The 22,126-nt window shown below is 36.1% G+C and overlaps 3 protein-coding genes across 3 annotated transcripts; 1 reads left to right on the top strand and 2 right to left on the bottom strand.

Moving 5' to 3' along the window:
* Positions 1–6,333: 6,333 nt before the first annotated feature.
* LOC135075581 (cytochrome c oxidase assembly protein COX19) lies at positions 6,334–6,849 on the bottom strand. Its single transcript, XM_063970003.1, has one exon. The coding sequence runs from the start codon at positions 6,688–6,690 to the stop codon at positions 6,421–6,423; it is 270 nt and encodes an 89-aa protein (XP_063826073.1). The 5' UTR covers positions 6,691–6,849; the 3' UTR covers positions 6,334–6,420.
* A 640-nt stretch (positions 6,850–7,489) lies between these two features.
* LOC135075217 (probable RNA-binding protein 19) lies at positions 7,490–18,740 on the top strand. The gene is made up of 15 exons (XM_063969587.1): positions 7,490–7,598; positions 7,684–8,046; positions 8,417–8,692; positions 8,921–9,058; positions 9,199–9,382; positions 9,779–9,870; positions 9,947–10,052; positions 11,608–11,802; positions 12,772–12,933; positions 13,471–13,574; positions 13,677–14,165; positions 14,962–15,164; positions 15,249–15,365; positions 16,668–16,776; positions 18,518–18,740. The coding sequence occupies exons 1-15, from the start codon at positions 7,563–7,565 to the stop codon at positions 18,719–18,721; spliced, it is 2,778 nt and encodes a 925-aa protein (XP_063825657.1). The 5' UTR covers positions 7,490–7,562; the 3' UTR covers positions 18,722–18,740.
* A 202-nt stretch (positions 18,741–18,942) lies between these two features.
* LOC135075221 (transmembrane 9 superfamily member 3) lies at positions 18,943–22,084 on the bottom strand. Its single transcript, XM_063969590.1, has one exon. The coding sequence runs from the start codon at positions 21,979–21,981 to the stop codon at positions 20,254–20,256; it is 1,728 nt and encodes a 575-aa protein (XP_063825660.1). The 5' UTR covers positions 21,982–22,084; the 3' UTR covers positions 18,943–20,253.
* Between the last annotated feature and the right edge of the window lie 42 nt (positions 22,085–22,126).

Here is a 22,126-nt window from a genome sequence, read left to right as displayed (position 1 = left end):
TTTTTGCTATTTTCATTTCCACAACATAAGTAAGTATGCCTGCCTACCCAAGTACCCACGTACTACCCTGTGCGTGTGCACGTACCTATAAATACATGAATCATTTTTGCATAGCCGAGGCACAGTTATCTCAATTCAAGTACAGGGATAAACTGGCAGAAAATGCTTTATAGCATTAAGTTTACCTTATGAAGTCCTACTCGCACCCAACTAATTGATTTGTTATTTAATATGTACTATAAAAAAGTAACAATTAAATTAGTTAATAGGTAGTCCTTGTTACTTATCGGTGGTCGGAACTCAGCACTTTAAAATCGAGTCAGTTCATCGTTTCTGTTTCTGCTACGGCAAAACCGCTTTATCCATCGGTGGTGGGTGGTGGGGTGTAGAAGTCGGAACCAATTTTGAGATCGAGTTCGCTGATCGGAGGTTTTACTAAGAGTACCTAACATCTCCGCTAATCGCTAGGGGGCGTCGAAGTAGGGACCCAACACTGAGAAATCGTCAGTAGTACCTCTAAAACGTTCATCTTCGAATCGTTTGCGTATTCGACAAAATTATATACCCAGCCGTGGAATTCAACGATAACGTAAGGATTTCGACTGTCAAAAGTAGTTTCGTGCTACCAAATCTCATACTAAGTTTTTAACCGACTTCAAAAAAAGGAGGATGTTTTTTTCATACTAAATCTTTTGATGGCGATTCGGATACGCAAACGATTCGATTTCGAAGTCGAAAGTTTTTCGTGCTAGAGGTACAGTTCTGCTACGAATAACATCTCTAAATAAACATCGTCAGTTTTTGTTTATGTTGCGTGTGAGAGAGAAGTAAGTACGAGTACATTTACCGGTCATTATAAATAAATAAATATCCTTGGACATTTTACACTGCGCTTCTAGTCCCAAACTAAGCAAAGCTTGTACTATGGGTACTAAACAACGGATATAAACATACTTAAATACTTTTTTTTTTGTAAATACATACTAATTATACATAGAAAATACCCAGTCCAATACAAACAAATATGTTCATGCACACAAATGTTTGTACTGTGCGGGAATCGAACCCGCTACCTCCGGAATAGTAGGTAGTGCGTTTCGAACCACTACACCAAACGGCCGACAATTATGCCGAGTTCGAGTATAAATTACGAGTATTCGTACCTACTTACGCTACATAAAAACATTATTTTGCTCTTCTGCGGGATAAGGTGGTATCAGGTCATTGAGTTATAATGTACTACGTACTAGAGAAGACATGTCAACTAGACTGTTTCTGGGACGTAAATAGGTCCACGGACCGAAATTCAATTAGTATGTGCTCAGCGGTTGCTGTGACAACACGCTTGAGTGCAGTTTTGTTTTTTGAAATATGCCATCCTATAGACGAAAATACTGTTCAAATAACTCCAGATACATATTAAGTAAAAATCAAGGAATGACTTTTTACCATTAAGTTGTACATTTATGCACTTTAAAACACTAATTTAATTTTAATTTGTTAATTACAAGGCGGCAGCCATTTTACGAAAATTTCAAAGAATAAACATCGCAGAATTGACACTGACGCATAAATTAGTATACGAAAGGAAGGTTAAATACAGCAATAAAAAGATTTTTTTAAAGATTATAAGCACTTTGTATTGCACAAATTACTAATAGTCCCGTCCAGCCCCTTGTGTTAAGCTAAATAAGCTTGGGTTACGGGTGGGCTCACACAATAGTCGTGCGGCATCATGGATCAAACTTGTTTGAATCTCACTGCTGTTGTTCGTATGCGACTGGTTAGTTAGTAAATCACCCTAATTATTGACACCTAGCTCACGAGATAGGCTAAAATTATAATAATTGTACAGTGTGTCTGGTCACCAGTGTCCGACCCGTTAGGGCGCAGTAATATGATCAATTTAATCGACAAATCCAGTATTAAAAAATTACAGCTACTTATTTTAATTTTTTTAGTTTCTGAGTCCGGATGGATTCATTTATTTACCAAATCTACCGATGTACAGGACCTATGAGTATAAAAGTGATTCGTTCGACAGCTGAAAAAGTAAGCAATACGTTGTCATCAAAAGCTTCCATTTAAATTTCTTAGAAACACTTGGTAAAAAAAATGATGCTTCTTTTTAGATTTTTCAATGTTACAAAAAACTAGAAAGTTTTACATTTTTAGATGCACTAAGTCATTACCTAAAAACTGATATTATGACTGACTGATACCTTGGCTTTAAATCAACTAGTCTAGGTGCTAGCTACACAGGAGATGCAGCAGTGAAAAGGAGAGGTGGGAATAGTCCCGTAACTTCTACCTCACAGCTATTATACGTGTACTCAACCACTGAGATAGTTAACAATAGAGACAATTCTATTGGTTCTGGAGTGAAGGCGTAGGTCATCCCTAGCCTTGTTCCTACCGTGACGAGTGGGAATTTTTCTAAAATCTCAAGATGGACTGACTGAAGATAGCAGGAAGACGCTGGGTGCAGGCCACTATCAACTGGGCGATGTGGAAATCATTAGAGGAGGCCTTTGTTCAGCAGTGGACGTCCAGTAGCTAAAATGATGATGACGATGTTTCCTTACAGTATCCAATTCAATAGGCAGAAACTAAACGTAAACGAAGTGTCGCCTCTGTAATGGTATCATTATCTATAACTCATAATATTTCGTGCGCTGTTGGATGACAGTTTTAAACTAGAGATGGGTAATTTTTTTATCGAATTAGAAAATACCAGTTAACGATTCTCAAGGCGATTATCGATTACATTAGATTTTAATCGGGAAAAAAAATAATTAATGGCTTAAGCATCAGTATGAAGCCCATACGCACTTGTAGCACAAGTAACACGATTAGCCTCAGTCCCCTCAGTTGTGAATTCGGAATCGCCAGTTGTAATTTTAAAATCGCATCACAGAGTGAAGTAACTAACACCAAAAAACGGCAGAGCGAAGTGATTTCGAATGTTTCAACTGCTACGTTTTGTCACTTGTCTAGGAGGGCTAATTTTAGTCTAAGGGAGGGGAGCTTAGATTACATTACAGGAAACGCACAATATAATAAAAGAAAATAATAATAATAATAATAATAATAAATACTCTTTATTGTACACCACATAAAAAGAAACAGAAAGAAAATAATAAGAGAATAATGTAAGTAGCTGAACCTTTTTGCTATTGAGCACCACGAAAATTTAACACAATTTAGCCGATTTGTTTATTTTCACAATCGTTTCACAATGTCTATGATGAGGCGACCGCAGGAACGTCACTATTTAATTCGTGCAATCCTATCAATGAAGTACGACATTTTCTGGTGCAGATTTTATCGCCATAAATTATGAAACTTTATAGTCATGGATTTGACTGACAGCTGTCCGTCAAATTCCCGCCCCGCACCCCGCACTGTACATATTTTGTTCGCGATGTCTGTTCTATACGTAGTAATATTACTTCAATGTATCAGGTAGGCGAAAAATCATATTCAAGTCTGGACGGGAGAGCTTGAGATTACTGACTGACGTGACTACAAAGTATTATCGAGGGTTCGAATCCCAATTAGGATTTAAGTTTTATATGACACCACGACACTACGTACCTACCTAGTTACTTACTTATTACGTGTTCTTAATATTACTCAAAGTAAATCCTTACTTACGTAAATTATGTAACGAAGCTTTTAAGGCAACAATCCGCCTTATTGCAAAACTGAAGTTCTTATTACTTGATACCTAAATAGTCACGGAATGAAAAGGTTCGTCAGTTTTCAAATTGATTCCTTCAACGAATCGCGAGCACATACCTATATTACCTTTTGAAACTATGTTACAGAAAAATCTCGAGTTAGAGAAAATAATCTTTAACTGTTCGTCAGTAAAGTTCAAAATTATTCAGATCAAAGTTGTTTGACGATTTTCTTGTCAAGAAGATTATTATGATTGATAAACTAAAACTTTCTTGTTGGTTCAACCTGCCATTATTATTTCTATTAAATAAAAAAAACTATTGTCAATTGGTCAATGTCATCATTGCATTGCACTGATGGGATAGAAAAATAAACAAGCAAAACCTTATTCGTTAGCAAACGTCATATTCATTTAAATGTTAGTAGCATAGAGTATATTATATATTAGTAGCATTGTTTCTTGCACTGTTATGTTGGCAGGTTTGACTCTTACATACAGTACCTAGTGTAGGCGAAAACCGACACTAAGGTGACGAACCTTTTCATTCCGCGACTGTACATCTGCATACATAATGTAGGTATAGATGACCCACGCTGAACTGTCCCGCCAAACTCAATGACAGGGGGGCGCTACCATCGTTCAACTATATGGTTTCCAACATGGCAAAAATCTGAACCTGCGATCCGGTATTGACGGTGGCGCCCCACTGTCAATGTCATCGACAGGACAGTCCAGTATTTTGGAACTATAGGCAGGCATCCTGAAAAAAGTAGCTGTAAATTGTCAAGCTACATCTGAGCAAGCTACCAATAGACTTCCTCCTGTTCTGTACAAATGACAAATGTCGCACATTCAATTCCAGGTTGACCTCAGAGTGTAGAGATAACATTTTTAAGTGATTAACGGCCGAATACTGAAACGCCATTTAAATATTTGACGGCTTCTCAAATAGTTAAGCAGCTCCTAAACTTACATTTCGCATACTCAAAACAATATCTGAGCAGTTCTCAATTTTTAAGCACCTCTCAAATTAAGTTGTACTCAAACGCCTCTCAAATGCATTTTCGAATACTGAAACGCCATTCAACGCTAAGCATTACTCAAACAACTGTCAAATCGTCTTAAGCAGCTGTTAAGTTTGAGAGTGCTTGCGCGGTATCTTAAATCCTATTCTTATACCTAAATCGACCTAAATAGTGGTAAATAATGTGTGTCGTCGTTATCATTTCTTTCGAGCCTCGAGGAAATACCTAGATCTAATCGCAGGAACGCAATAAGGCTGAACGCTATTGAAAAATATTATTATAATGACATGCAATTCCGAGCGAGGTTCCGCGTCTCTAAAGAAACGGTGTTGTTTCTGGATTCATAATTTGGAAGCTCTTTGAAACCCCTCACCAAACGCCATACAACCAGTGGACCAAATACTTATTATAACCCTACTGTTCTACGCAACGGGAAGTTATGAACGTGTACTACTAGGTGATATCTTCCACATCTAACAGCCAACTGTGCATCGTATAGTGCACGAAGTAACAACCAAAATAGCTGCTATGAAATTATCGCTTTACATAAACATGCTTATTTCTGAAGAATTAGGGGACATCGCATAGCAGCATTTCCAAGAGTTGTTGATTTGTCAATTTGATGCTCTGTCAACAATGATAAATGTCAATTGTGGTTACGTTTCGGTCCACGATCGCCACTTAATAGATTTCAACAATAAAAAGTATCACCTTTAAAATTATTTTTTTAATTAAATAAAAATGCAAGCATTATTTTTTTTATATGATAAAACGAGATTTATATATAATAGAAACTAAAAATAAACTGTTCTATGTTAAGTTGATTGAGTATATTTCCATAAAAGACAATACATAACCAAACGATGCTGCGTGTAATGGATAAAAAACGTAAAGTTATCATTTGTGTAAATGAAAACATACTTTTTTTGGTGAATGTTGCCATTATGTAAACATTTGAGAGCTGCTTAGCTGATCACGGCTTCAAATCCGTTGAGTGGCGTTTGAGAATACCATTTAAAATTGAAGGATACTTAAATTTAGGAGCCCGTCAGCTGAGTGACAGATTTGAGTAGTGTTTCAGTATTCGGCCGTAAGTTAGGAACAATCATTAAAAGTATAAAATATAGGTACATCCCAACATTTTCTTTAAAAATATTTTTTTCATACACTTTCTTATGAACCATCTTTACTCAATTGACTTCAACCAAGCTAAAATGTTTTATCCCCCCTACTTTTGAGGAGTAAGTACCAATTGTATGGAACTTTTTAATTCAAAACATACATATTTACTACTACTCTACATGCACTAGTTCAAAAAAGGTATGTGTACCTTTGTTTTCAAGTTGCCATTTGCCTCAAAATCTATCAACCTATACCAATACTAAGTATCACCAGTATCACTGAGAAGTAACATTTTTCTACCTCTAATTTATTTTAATGCTTTTTCGATTTTCTTGAGCAAAGTATGGAAAATATGGAAATTCAGAAGATAGGTACACACACAAGTACATTATAACTCAATGCACACACAGTTCTTTTTACTACTTTAAATTACCGATACTCGCCATTTTCAGTTTAATGTAATATTTTTGGGTTTGAAGACTATGAATAAAACTAGGTAACTGAATTTGTAACAACTGTTATAATAACATACAAAATAACACAATAAATCTTAACTAATCCTAACTATACAAATATATATTAAGTATATTATTTCTGTGTTTCATCCATTTGCGTATCACTCTTGAATCCTAATTTTGAAAGATCTTCTTTAGCCATCAGGTTATGTTCCATTCTGCAAGCTAGATAATCCTTAGCTTCATCTCGACACAAAGAATTGTTGCTATTATTGGTGAATAAGCACTTCATGTATTTGGTCATAGTCTTCTTACACACTCCTTCGTGATCCAAAGGGAAGCTGCCTTTCTCAGGCGGCGTTGGAATGAACTGCTTCTGGCCAAAAGTCATTGCTGTCGACATCTTTATTACACTAAGTATAGTCAGGATCTACTTTAAATTAAGAACAGATATTTACGGTGTTTACTCCTAACCAAATATCAATTCTGGTTATTGTAAATTAAATTATTTTGTAAATAAACTAGTCGAAGAAGAAAATAAACTGTGTTGACAGATCAGCTGACGATATAGATGAACTACACTGAACTGTCCTTTATTTGACACTGACAGGGGGGCCACCGTCAATAGCGGATCGCTAGTTCCGACTTTTGCCACGGTGGAAACCATATAGTTGCACGAAGATGGTGGCGCCCTGCTGTCAATGTCGTCGGTGGGACATTTCAGTGTAGTTCATCTATAATATGACATTGTTGACAGATGACGTTTGTTTTTTTTAATATGCTTATACTTGAGTAGCAATGAGAAATCTTTAATTATACTATATTAATAAGCTTTAATTTATAAAACAAATTATTAAATCATTCAACAAGTTGACCATATCAATCACACATGCACCATCTACACTACACATTAATGCACTTTAATCACTTTATAGGCACATAATATGTAATAGTACCAAGGGCGGTTTTAGTTTTAGGTAAATTTGTTTACGCACACCCATAATACACTCGTATTCGAAATATAGTCGAAAATTGCTGAGTTTTGATTACAAAAATAAGTGACCATTGTATGGACTATGACCATGAAAATTTAATGAAGATGTAAAAAAATAAAGAAAGCTGGTGTAATATTTGATACTTCTGCCTATTTAATTAAAAAAAATACTGTCACTGTCAACTTTGCTCATTTGCTGTCATTAATGTCAAATTGTACAAATTTCATACACGCACGTGTGATTTGTTTTTCTATGTATTTCTTTGAATTTAAATAAAGTTATGTCACGTTTAATAATTAAAAATCTACCAAATAAGGTAATTCATTATATATAATTTGCTAAATGTTTAATCAATTTCTATAGTTTATACTATTTTATGTAATTTTCGCTCAAACTTTTAGGTAACTGCACAGAACCTAAAAGATATCTTCAGTGAGAAGGGAGAAATTACAGATGTCCAACTAAAATATACAAAAGATGGAAAGTTCAGGAATTTCGGATTTATTGGATACAGAACAGAGGAACAAGCCCAAGCTGCCAGGGAATATTTTGATGGTACGTGTATCAAGTCCATGAAAATAGAAGTACAAGTCTGCGCCAACTTGGGAGACGAAAAGAAGCCTAGGGCTTGGAGCAAATATGCGCCAGACAGCACAGCTTACAAGAAAATACACAAGGATGACAACAATGACAAAAAAGTTGAAAAAAAGCAACAGAAAAAGAATGAAAAAAATAAAAATAAGATTGTTGAATTGCTCAAAAAGGTATTTATATTTTTTAATAGTAGTATTTTGAGACACACATTTTATTTTTACCCTTCTACTATTCTGGCTCCTTGGTAGAAATCCTTGGGGGAGGCCTTTGTCCAGCAGTGGACGTCTTTCGGCTGAAACGAACGAACTATTCTGGCTCATAAGGTATACCGAGCAACCAAAGCTGCTCTGGACAACCTTTACCTATCCCTCAAACTATCATCATATGATATTAAGATGAAAACATTTTACTGGTATCAAATATTACCTTACCTTAAATTTTTATCACTATCTCTCCTAGCGTAGCTTTAGTTGAAAGACAAGTCATTTTTTCTAATCATTAAGTAGTCATCATTTAACCAACATTAAAATAATATTTCAGCATAAAGAAGACCCACTGTTTGCGGAGTTCATAGAAGCTCATGTCAATGACAAAACAGCGTGGATCAAGGAAGCCTTTGAAAAGGCCGCCAATAGTGACGATGAGGACTCCGGTGTGGAGGATGAGAAGCCTGCTGCCACAGAGACACCCACACCAGTTGCAAAGGAAAACGAAACAGAAACAAAAAATAGTAAAGTGGAAGATGACAATGCGACTACAAAACAAAGTAGTAAAGTGGAAGATAAAGTAGCTAATAAGCAAATTAGTGACTTAGAGGTAATTTCTTTTTTTTATTTATTATTATTCATTAAATTTAAAAAATAACATTCATTGGTTTCATAAAACAGATACAAACATCATTAAAGCTAAATTCATGGGAGATAATAAAAAAATTACAATAATACTTATTACTTATAGCTTAAGCTGAAAATTTAGGTATTTTTTTATTCATTTTACTACACATCTCAATGCAACTTTACCAGGTTTCAAATTGTTGTTTTTCAGTATATGAAACTACTAATGAAAAGAGTTTATGGTCCAATACAAGAAAGTGAAAATCCAGTACAGGAACAAACAGTAGAGGAACAGATAGAAGAAAAGCCAGTAAAGAAAATAAGAAATCGACAATTATTCCATATTAAGGCAAGTCACTGCCTTTTTATTATACATTTCAATTATGAAAACTAGATTATACGGATTTTTTTCTATTTCATTAGTATTTATTTATTTATTTACTAAATTAAACAATATAATAATAATCAATAATTGTATTCCGTTTACAGATAACAGGCCTACCCTATAAATGTAAGAAGAAAGATATAAAAGAGTTTTTCAGACCCTTGGTGCCTTACTCAATAAGATTACCACTTAAAGCTAAAGGAAAAAAAGTTGCAGGATTTTGTTATGTAGGATTTAGGACAGAAAATGAACTAAAAAAAGCACTCAAGAAAGATAAATTGTTTATAGGTAAGTTTATTTAATCTCTGTAAAATTGTGAATTCCGTCAGATTATAAACTGACGTGGTTAGATTACAGTCTAAGGGCCTTCGCCCACGGCGACTTTTCGGGCTTTTTTGTTTCACGCCGTTTCATAAATGCGCGACAGCATCGCTACTTACGCGCATTAGTCGCATTTGCAACGCACTACAGAAGTGATGCCAACGCGCTACTAAACGCGCTACAGCAGCGCGACTGCATCGCTACAAAAGTCGCCGTGGGAGAGGGCCCTAACCTAACCTGATCCACTGTTAGCTTACAATATCACGCGTTATATTATAAACTGACGGAGTTTACAATTTCATGTTGACATAATAATATACACTGTGTCCATATTCAATATTATCCAACAAATATTCCTTGCAGCAAATCACCGAATACATATCAGTCAATATGAAGATAAAGCAAAAAAAGCAGCTGAAGAAGAAGAACAGTTTAATCAAAAGAGAAGAAAAGAGGTATAGCATGAGTCAAAATGTCATTCTGATGGTATCATTAAACTAAAAATACTCATTGAATTAATTACTTTTTCAGCAAGAGAGTAATGAAGAAAGTATTGGTGAAAGTGGGAGTATATTTGTGAGGAATTTGCCTTATGTCATCTCAGAGGAAGAAATCACAAACTTATTTGAAAAATATGGTAAAGCATTTTCTTATAATTCATTCTATATGATGTGCGAATTTAGGGTTTCTGATTTCTCGACTTATTTTTTTTCTCGAGTTTCGAGAATTCTCGAGGCCAAAGTCTCGAGTTTTCTCGGGTCTCGAGTCTTTTAATGAAAACTACTGAAATCGGTTGAAATTTATTAAAAACACAGGTTTTTTTTATCTAATATACTTACTTTTATGCACAACAATCAATATTAGAATTTAGTACCACTTATTTTGGTAAAGAAAGAAACAAAAAATTAAATCTTCTTTCATCATTAATATTTACTAATAATCATAACAAAAGTCATAAAGTCGCGTGTACTTTAAGGATAAATAACAATAAAAATCTGGAGCTACAATTGAATCACTTGTTTTCTAAAGAACACAAGTCCAAATAGCAAAATTACGATAAATACACTGGTCATCACAAAAATCGACCCTCCCGCGACAAGCACTTTCAAACGTATGCATCCCCACTTCCTACTAATATTGGCACCATTCAAAAGCCTAGTTCTAAACTTCATTTCATTAAAGGAAAGGTTTTTACCCCAAAAATGTGTCTGTAGAAGAATCCAGAGTCACTTCTTCAAAAAATAGGTAGTTACGCTTGAGCCAACTGTCATAAACTATAAAACTGTTAAGTTGGGATTAATCGCTATCAATCTGTTAAAGAGGACACGTGAGATTATTATTTGGTTTTATAACCATAAAAATTGGTCTAATTGATCCCAGAGGTGAGCCCAAAGTGAGGTCTTTTTTCAACTCACATTTATTGTATAATTATGTTAATCGTTTAAATCGTTTATTAAGAAATTAAATGTGTTTTTCTTTAAGGATATTTATTGGGCTTTCAAATAACACCAATATTGTTGGGGCACCATGATTGTGTCAGTAGAAACGAGTTTTCCTGTAAAACGTAGGTGGGCCGATTTTTGTGATGACCAGTATAGTTTTTTTTTATGAACAAAAAAAACTTTTTAATAAATTTTTAAATTTCTCACAGATAACGACTTGAATACACTTTACGAGGAGGCACGAGTTTAACAAATTTTTCAGTCTTTATATCAGTCAGCAGAGTTAAACATACATAATACGTAATATATCATACTCGTTGTTGAATATTATTACTTAGTTTCGATTGAGATCATTACTTGCAAATCAAATCAGTTAAAAAAGGAAAGACTAGGCCAGTCTAAAAGCAACCTTGACCTATTAAATAATTAAAAACTTTCTTTTGTCTAAGAAAATAGGCTTTCAAGAATATAAAAGCTTCAAAATCGAAACTCGAGAATTCTCGAGCTCCGGTAATTTTTTTCTCGTCTCGAATGAAGCCAAATTTCTCGAGTTTTCTCGAGTTCGAGAAAGCTCGAGCAGAAACCCTATGTGCGATGTAATAGGAAGATAATTTTCTATTCTTTTCCATTTCCATAAATTAGAGTTGACCCTGCAACTACGCCCAACCATTAATGTTTGGGAATGACCTTTTTCTTCAATAATCGACTTTTTCATTAAGAAACTGTGTACTAAAAGTAATTTATTTCCAGGGCCACTAGCCGAAGTGAACATGCCGATAGACAAAGTCCTCCGACAGCCGAAGGGCTTTGCCACCGTCACGTTTATGATGCCAGAACACGCGGTCAAGGCGTTCACGGAACTGGACGGCACGACTTTCTGCGGCCGCATGCTGCACCTGCTGCCCGCTAAAACAGAGGCGCTTGAGGATGCCGATGATAATGACGGTGAGCATTACCTTCTTTGTAGTCTTCTGTATTTTATTTGTGGCAACCAAACCTTAGGGCGTGTGTTCGCCGGGTCGACAATCGATAAAATAACGAGCACCGGCCCGACGCCGAACCCGTCAAAAACTGGCTCATCAACACAAGACTTAACCCCGTATTCACAAACATTACTATGAGGTCTCACAGTGCGCGTGGACGCACAGGGTCACACGCGAACCAATCAGGCCTCAGCCTCGAACTTAGCGGGCAGCGGGGCGGCGGCGGCGGCGGCGCGGGAGCGGCAGGATCTTATGCGTAAAATCAAATAGAACGGTTCTCGAAAACAGCGGCGCGGCAGCGGGCAACGAGCGGGCAGCGGCGAGGGAGCGGGCAACGAGCGGGCAGCGCACTCCTTCTTTTGCCCACAATAAAACGAGCGTTTAGGAATAAATTTGAATCGAAATAAGATTGTTGCCGTTGTTCAGACATTTCGTTTGCGAATAAAAACAAATATCTCGACAACACAACCCTGAACACAACACTTCGCCGCTAAAGCGCTGCGCGAGCTGCCCGCTTGTTTCGAGAACGGGTCTGCGTTGCCCGCCCCGCTCCAGCGCCGCCGCCGCTCCCGCCCCGCTGCCCGCTAAGTTCGAGGCTGAGGCCTTACAGAGCTTTATTCAACGCTGTGCGTTAGATTTCCTGCGTCACTTAAGCAAACATCGTTTGTGAATACGGGCGTTAGTCCTCTGTGTATGATTGTAGTTCTCTTACTACTCCTACCAACCCAAATCCCCCAAAAATCTGCTACAGACTTCCAGCACTATCTTAAAGTTTATTCCCGTAAAAAAAAATTAAAATGAAAAATCCATTCACCAAGACAGGTTGAGATCAGACAAGATAGGTAAATTCGCTGAATTTTCGATGTCAGCCACACGTTACTTATTTGCATCGTATTGCATAAACGCATTCTAATTAGTAATTACTGTTTAGATGGACTCACATTCAAAGAGAAGAAAGCAAAAAAACTGAAGGCCCAAGCGAAGTCGTCCCACAACTGGAACACTTTGTTCCTGGGAGCCAACGCAGTCGCCGACGTCGTGGCCGCCGCCTACAGCACCACCAAGGAACAGCTGCTCACCGAAACCAACAAAAGTAAGAATCTTTAATAACAATAATAACTGTACCGATCTCTACCGCCCAAAAGGCGAGAGGGTTTGGCCTATAAATCTGAAACTGACTATATCGTAAAGCAATAATGATAATAATTTATCCAGAGGGATTGAACCCACTCAGTATCCTTAACATTATTTCACTTCATTTCACAAGATACAGACAACTCGATATCAATATTATTTGACTGTTGGTTGCAAAACTTGCCGGTTTTTATTAGCACGGAGCTCTCTTGCACCCCTACGAAAATCAATAAATCAAATCACGATTCTCGAAAAATAACCCCGGTTTTCGGGACTAGAATGAAATACTTTTTTGAGTCTTGAATTATTTTACTGGTATCAATAAATTATATTATTCCCTTACTTTTACCCTCTCATGGTGAAGTTCTGAAAACAATACAGAATAATTTGCACGCGACAGTACCATGAAATTCTGAAATCGATTCTGTGTTTTTGTGTGTTTTTTATAATATCTTTGAATATGTATATTTTTATGCAATGCAATTAATTTCTTTAGACACAAGCGCCGCTGTAAGATTAGCGCTGGGAGAAACTCAACTGGTTGCCGAGACACGCAAATTCCTCGAAACCAATGGAGTGTATTTGGATGCTTTTAGTAAGGTAATATTTTTAACTGACTTCAAAAAGGAGCAAGTTCTGATGGTATTGTTATATGTATATAGTTAGTTAGTTTAGTGTCACTTAATATTTATTTATTTTCAGCCAGCAAAAAGAAGGTCGAAAACATGTATATTAGTGAAAAATTTACCAGCTAACACAGAGGCGAGTGAAGTCAAGCAGTTATTTGAACGGCACGGTCATATTGCCAGGTTCCTGATGCCAGAACACGGTATAACAGCACTCGTAGATTTCATTGAACCCTTCGAAGCTAAGAAGGCGTTTAGCAAACTAGCTTATTCCCAATTTAAGTCATCGCCTTTATACTTAGAGTGGGCGCCAGAGAATGTATTTGTTAAATCAGCTGAAAAGACAGAGACCGATAGCAATGAACAGACAGAAATTAAAAAAACTGATACTGCAGAAACATTTGAAAGTAAAAAACATGTACCAGAAACTAAGAAGGTAGAAACGCAAATTCAGGACACCAAAGACAGTGTGGTTGAAACTGAAGTATTGGGAGAACCAGAAAACGATACGACGTTGTTTGTCAAAAATCTTAATTTTATAACTACAGAAGATTCGTTGAAAAGGGTGAGTACCTTCTATCTAACGGCATCTAGTGGTATTTTTAAACTTATCTTTATAGGAACCAAGTTAGAGGTTATAGCAGGCCTGTTCATCTCCGCGAGTTTACATCGAAAACAAAACACGCACGATGGCCCACCTACAGGATACTATTCGACAAGGCCTCACATACGAGCGAACATTGACTCACGCACGCGTATTCTTGTGTATGATGGAAGAAAATAAAGAAAATGGTGTACTAAATACAGTGCAGTATTTAACTGCCTAAATAATAATAAAAACACAGAATGTACTTTTTTAAGTGCCTCAAGACACTGAGAGGTAAATAAGTAGTTAATATTATTTATGATAATTCATGCTAAATCATGTATTTTCTCCGCCATTTTCCGCAGTTTGGCACCTCACGTCACATAATTTTACCGAAGTCAGCCCTTTAACTTCGGCGCAGTGCCGATCACTGACGTTTGTCAACAAAATGGTGCTTGACTCTTGAGACAGGCTAAATTATACCATATTGTTAATGACATTGAGCATACATTTTTTTAAATACCTTCGCGAAGTAAAACTTCTGTACGTAGTACTTATTATTATTCTGTGGTTATAGTGATAATAAGTTCCTGTAAAAATCAAAATCTCGCTATAGAGGTTAACTCTAAATGTTCACATAGCATATTTGTACGTCATTCAGACTGGTTTTAATATTCAAAGTATTGGATAACTTATTTGAGCAGCTGAATCCACTTTGTTACCACAGCAGTTACATAATTAGAACAACCTAATTTAATTTCAACACTTTCGACAGCATTTTTCGCGAGCTGGAGTAGTCCACAATGTCACGATAGCCAAGAAGAAAGATCCGAAATCACCAGGACAATTCTTATCGATGGGGTACGGCTTCGTTCAATTCTACAAAAAACTGGATGCTAATGAAGCTCTTAAATTATTACAAAATTCTAATTTAGATGGGAAGGCATTGGAGCTGAAGCGCTCTGAAAGGGGAAACACGTACGTATTTTGGTTCAACACCACTTATACTGAAATAATATAATGTTTTACATATTTATTTTATTTAAAAATATTTTTTTACAGGACGGAAATCCAAACAAGTAAAAAAAGCACTAAGCATTCCGCACAGAATGGTACAAAGATTCTCGTACGCAACGTGCCATTCCAAGCGAACAGAAACGAGCTCCACGAAATATTCAGGTAATTACTGCCGATATTGAGTCTTCTTCTTCTTCTTTTCAGCCAAATGACGTCCACTGCTGGACAAAGGCCTCCCCCAAGGTTTTCCACAATGAACGGTCCTGCGCTGCCCGCATCCAGGCTCTTCCCGCGACCTTTACCAGATCGTCGGTCCACCTAGTAGGAGGCCTGCCCACGCTACGTCTTCCAGCCCGTGGTCGCCACTCGAGAACTTTCCTGCCCCAACGGCCATCGTCTCTACGAGCTATGTGCCCCGCCCACTGCCACTTGATTTTAGCAATTCTGCGAGCTATGTCGGTTACTTTGGTTCTCCTGCGGATCTCCTCATTTCTGATTCGATCACGCAGGGAAACTCCGAGCATAGCCCGCTCCATCGCCCTTTGGGTGACCTTGAGCCTTCTTATGAGGCCCATAGTAAGCGACCACGTCTCAGATCCGTATACCATCACTGGCAACACGCATTGGTCAAATACTTTCGACTTAAGACACTGCGGTATTTCGGACGTGAGTATATGGCGAAGCTTCCCGAACGCTGCCCATCCGAGTTGGATTCGACGATTGACCTCTTTCTCGAAGTTGGACCTACCTAACTGGACTGTTTGTCCCAGGTATACATAATTGTCAACAACTTCGAGTGTAGAGTCTCCAACCTTCAGAGGAGTGGGTGCAACACGGACATTAGACATGATTTTTGTCTTGTCCATGTTCATTCTGAGGCCCACTTGTTGAGAGGCTCTACTGAGGCCATCGAGCATTGGCCACCGATATTGAGTCACTGCTGATTAATAGTAATTTTAAATAGGTATTATCGCGCGATAACATTAATGAAATGTATTCCTGTACGATAAAGACGCGCTTGTCTTTGAATCGTATAAATAATCTATTTCTGGTTTTTTATCTTCTCATTATGATCAATTATGGCTTAATGCCTAGAATTATCAAAATTTTATAGTAATATGTGGTGGGCCTAATTTTTTGGAAATAGCAACACTTGTCTTCTCGAAAACGTTTCGAGGTAGAGGTGGGTGACGGGACGGGCTAACCCATTAGAATAGTTTGTAATATTTTTTTAAACAATGAAGGAGGAAATTAATAATAACTTTAATTAATAATTTCCTTAAATGTTTAACTTGACTATTAATACTTTCAGGTGCTTCTTTTCTTTGTACAAAATGAATAGTCCATCTTTTTAAATATAACTAGTTATAAATTGATATTAAATTAGAAATGTTTGTTGATTTGCTTCAACTCGTTCAAGTCGTATGAATTGTGTATTTTATTAAAGCCAAATTTTATTTTTAGAGCTTTTGGCGAAATAAAAACGTTGAGACTGCCAAAAAAATTGACTCCAGGTTCGGACCAGCATCGTGGTTTTGCTTTTGTAGACTACCACTCCAAGGCTGATGCAAAGGTGAGCATAGAATGGATAAATCCAAACAAATGTACAGTCGTGGTCAACTAATTAGGGACGTTATATGACTAAAACACAAGACCGTCTCTCCAGTCCCAAAAAAAAATCTTCACGAGGCTTTGTAGCTTGTGTCTATTAATAACAAGTAATTTGGCTAGTATTCTAAATATTTTTTGGGTCGTTATCGTGTTGAAATGTTCATGAGACTGGTAAGACTTCTTCAGCATACGATAGCATCGTTTTCTCCTATATTTATTTGTATTGGAATTGCTCAAGTTTAACTTCAGTTCTTTTTATAGGTTACACTCTATGTCCAGAAAATCAGTCCCAGATTTTTATTTTGCCGCCTGTATATTTCACCTGCTTCTTCGTTTACTTTGGTATCATTTCGGACTTTACAGGTCGTCGCACGGATTGTCTGTCATCGGATGAAATAAGATTTATCTTGATTTCATCAGAAAACAGCACATTTATCCATTGAGCAAAAGCCTAATGTCCATACTTTCTTGCAAACGCCAATCTTGCTTCTTTGTGTTCCATCTTCAGTAGTGGAACTTTTCGAGGAATTCTTCCTACAAGGTTAGCTTCCACCAGTCGCCTTCCGACGGTCCTCGCAGATACTCCAGCAGTCGGTTCTGGTCCAAAAATCTCGCTCTTGATCAGAACGAAACCCTTAAAGGGGTCTCTCTTTGCGAGAGTGACCATTCTGCGATCCATCTTGTGGGGTTGTTTTTATTGGCCTCTTCCTTCTAGGCATACTTTCTGTTGTTTCATGATTTTGAAATAAGCCACTGCATCGTAGATTCATGTTTTTGGAACATTACAGATGATCTGCAATTTACCGGTATGGCCATCCACACTGATATAAAGATTGATTATAACTTAGCGCATTGTTGCTTTTCTTTCAGCCCATTACCTTTAATAATTTGACGAGTTTTTAACTCGCAAGATAAGAATATCGCTTTTCAATTTACGCCGAAATTACAAATGAACAGAATTAAAGTTATTACTTTTTATTTTTTTAATTTAGAAGGAAAAACTTAACCGTCCCTAATTAGGTGGCCAGACCGTCCGTACCATAATTACCGATTCATGTGATTTGATTAAGATTTTTTATTAAGTTAGTAAGTTTTTTTGTTGTTATTGTATTCTGTTAAATAGAGTACTTGATAGTCAATATGTTTACAAAGTAACAGCCAGTAATATTGAATGAAGCTCACAATAATAGGATATGAACACTTAGTATTGCTTAGTATTCTATCTGTCCCTAATTAGTTGACCACGACTGTATATGCTTTGAGTTTATCTACCTATACTTTTATTATAAAGATAAAAGATTTGTTTTGATTTTTTTTTATTGATTTTATAATTTTTGTCAAATATTTATATCCGTGCGAAGCCCGGGCGGGTCGCTAGTATGTAATAAAAATAAGTGTTGCCATTTACATTGATATCTGCTCATTGTGCTTGGGAATAAAATCGATGTAATAGCTCATTATTTTTTTATGTATTTCATGAATTACAAATCTTGCAGTAGAACAATTTAATTAACTAAATTAATTGGTTTTCTTTAGATGAATTAATTGAAGTCTCAAAATTCAATTCAATCTCGCTCAAAAATAGATATTTGGTTGGGCTTATTATAAAAAAACAGTCAAAATGGCTTGAATCCCCACTTTTCGTACGCGGAGCGCGTATTCAAAAATCATAATCATACTCAAAATCATATTATTGTTTACAGAGTGCATTTGAGTCGTTGTGTCATTCAACTCATTTGTACGGTCGACGATTGGTGTTGGAATGGGCCGATCAAACGGATGAGAATGAAGATGTGGACACACTTAGGAAAAGGACCGCAGAAAAATTCAATGCTAAGACGCCTGGCGGCAAAAAGTCAAGAAAGGGAGCCGTAGATGTTGAAATGTTTGTTGATGGTGATAAATAAATTTATTTACAAAATGGGATTATAAGATTCCTTATTTTGACCCATTCAAATAATGTTAATGAAGAGTATTCACTTATTAACATTGACGAAAAATTTTTTGGAAGGAAAAAATAAAAATATCAAAGATTTCTTTTAATAATCTACTGTAAATAAATAAAGTAAAGAAAACGTTATAACTTTTGAACTAGGAGATAATAAGGAGTATTAACAAAAACAAAATATTATTTCATCCATATTTATTTCGATAACTTTAATACAATGTAATTTTATATTAAGTTGGATGGCATACAGAGTTACATTTTGTCTATGAATTTAAGATAAGTTGTCAAATATTATGTAACTGCTGAACAGTTTTATTAGTTACATTACATTAATTCACCCTATAATTATTTACAATAAACTAAAATTTTAAGGCTTATGAATATAATATTATCTTTATTTATAAATAGATAAGTCTCTCCAAGTGAACCTTGGTATGCTCCTAGAAAGAATTTGATAGAGAACCACAAAGTAGCAAGCATTCACAAAACTAGAGGAATTGAGAAAATCGGAATTTGTACAAGGATATTGACAATATCTGATGTACAGATGTTTAGACTATATCTAATAAATATTTACATGCTTCTGAACATTATTTGTTTATTTTAAGATGATAGGACACATTTAAAATTATTAACTTTTTTAAAGATTACTCTAAAATATAAATAAACATCAATGACCATAACCATACACAAAACACCATAAGGTCTACTTGCACAACAAGCTTCATTTTACTTTCCTACCATATTCAACAAAGTCCCATGGTCTTGATTTCCAAAAAGTATTGCTCACTAACATCAGCAGGTAGTATGATTATTACCTTTCATTTAGATGTCCAAATTATATCTATTTTACAATCAAAGAAACTAAAAATTACAGAACATTCACACATCACATTGTTAAATTGCTACAATATAATATTAATATTGCATGCTATCTTAAAATTGTCTAAATAATACATAATCTGAAAAAAAGATATCTCATTACAATCACATTTATTTGTATTATCAACTATTGCCTGTGAATAATATAGATAAGGGCAAGAGAGTTAAACTAGAATAAGATGGAAAAATTGATTTAATAGTTTTGTTTTCAAAATTGGCCCAGTTATAGGTGTGGGCTTTTATTATTTTCTTCAGGCAACACCAGGACTGATAAAGACAGCTATCAACTAGAGCAGTAATTTATTACTCCACCTAGTCCACATGGTAAAATAATAAAATACTGCACTAGGGAGTTAAATCTAAAACAAATTTTTATTCACAATGACTAACATTCCCCTAACTTGAAAATTTTTATCAATTATCTTAATATAATTAGGGAATGCGTAAAGCAATTTCATTACATAACTGCTTACAAACATCAGTGACAAATTATTGCAATTGATTAAACATCAATAAAGCTAAAATAAACAAAAATGAAGTATAATTTAAATCTATGGGTCAATAATTAGTTAAATGAACATAACTTTACCACAATTAAAACTTATTGTTTTAATCAATCTTAACAGTTGAATATATTTTTCTGACAAATATACTTGTGCCCAAGTAGCCAACAGTACCGCATATTATACCCAGAGCCAAGCTGAACAAAGCCATGTAACCAAAGTAGAAAGTGGTTTGGAACAAGCCATACATCTTGGTTTTAAAAACGAAGTAATAGAAGGAATACAAGTAAACATAGAGGGCAGTGCTGCCTGCAGAGAGGAAGCTAGTCCATTGCCAACGATAATCCTCAGCATTGAGCAAGAAATAAGTACAGACAATAGTGACACAGACCGTTACTATAATTAGAATCAAGAATACTAACAGCATAAAACCATATACATAGTAGATCTTATAAGCCCAGAAAGAGGTAAAGATGAAATACATTTCAATGAAAATAGAACCAAATGGCAGAACTCCTCCCATTATAATAATGACAAATGGTTCCATAAACCATTTCTTTTCTGGGATTGGCCTTGGAACTGCGTTGATGCGACAAGGATAGTCAGGCTGTCCAGCTAAATTACGACCAAGCACAGTACCCACAAGGGTCAAAGGCAAAATAACAAATGTACAGATGGACATAACAGCAATCATACTACCAAATGGAATTGCCCTGGAAGCATGGTAATACATGGCAATGAAGTTGATGAAGAATGCTGTACCACATACTAAAACAGGCAACAAGAAAGCAGATAACAGCATTTGCTTTATCCACAATTTCCCACCCATTCTTGCATATAGAGATCCTCCAAAGTAACCATTTACAGGAGATGTGGCTGCATAAATAAATATTGCAGTTGATAATAGTGAACCTCTCTCAGTATAGAGCTCCCCAAATATGGTAAAGATGATGACTGCCAAAGTTACTACAGTCAATTGGTAGCCTGAGCCCACTAGGGCAGAGAATACTGCCAAATGTGGAACAGGTCTAAACACATCACCATGTACCTGTTTCCATCCATACTCATCTCCTAGATCTTTTTCCAAGTCATCCAAGTCATCATCTTTAGAGTACCTAGCATAGTCTTTACGAAGTGTTCGCATAAGAATCATGGACACAAGACCAACTAAAAATATGACCATCATAAAACTATTGAAAATGCTGAACCAATGTATTCTATGTTGAAAAAAGTTAGGGTCTAAATATTTATCAAATCGATCTTCAAAACGAATACTACTCTTCATCCAGTTTATTTCGTAGGTGAATGGAATCTTAGCATCAGGCGCTAGTCTCTCCTTGTTCTCGGCAGTAAGGTTTACTTCCACAATCCTGTTTCCATTGTACCCAATGTCAAACTTTTTATGGGTCCAAATGTAATGTTGGTCTCCATCAACTTCTCCAACGATTCCCCATATTGGAAGATCATCGATGTACATTTGATACCAGTAGTGGTTCTTCACAGCGTATACTAGTGCCTTGTAAGATTGCTCGTTTAGTTCTATGGCACAAAATTGTTGCGCCGGTACATTATCTTTGAATGTAATATCGAGGCCGCTGAATTCGAGCTCGACGCCCTGCAACGCTTCTGACAAAGTCTCATGATAGTGCCCAATAGTTACCTTTGTGCCAACACAAAACGGTAGCGAGAAATATGCATACGTCTCTTGTCGGTTATGGTATGGGCCCACGGTGTTCATCCACAGCACCACTTGTTCTCCATCTTTATACATATGCGTATGTTCGTCACATCTTGCTATAGTCCACAACGTAAATAATAAATAAATAAACTTCATTTTAACGTAACTATTCAGAAAAGATTGCGAATGGACTAAATAAAATAAACATAACACGTATGTAGAATGCCGAAGTCGGACATCAAATAATTGTTGCCAGTTTTTGCAGCAGAAATGTCAAATCTTGCTTAGTAAAAAAAAAACA

Source organism: Ostrinia nubilalis, chromosome 10 (genome assembly GCF_963855985.1).
Source record: "Ostrinia nubilalis chromosome 10, ilOstNubi1.1, whole genome shotgun sequence".
In the NCBI taxonomy this organism is placed as follows: domain Eukaryota; kingdom Metazoa; phylum Arthropoda; class Insecta; order Lepidoptera; family Crambidae; genus Ostrinia; species Ostrinia nubilalis.
Note: the sequence above shows the minus strand (reverse complement) of the source record. Positions and strands in the feature narration are given on the sequence as shown.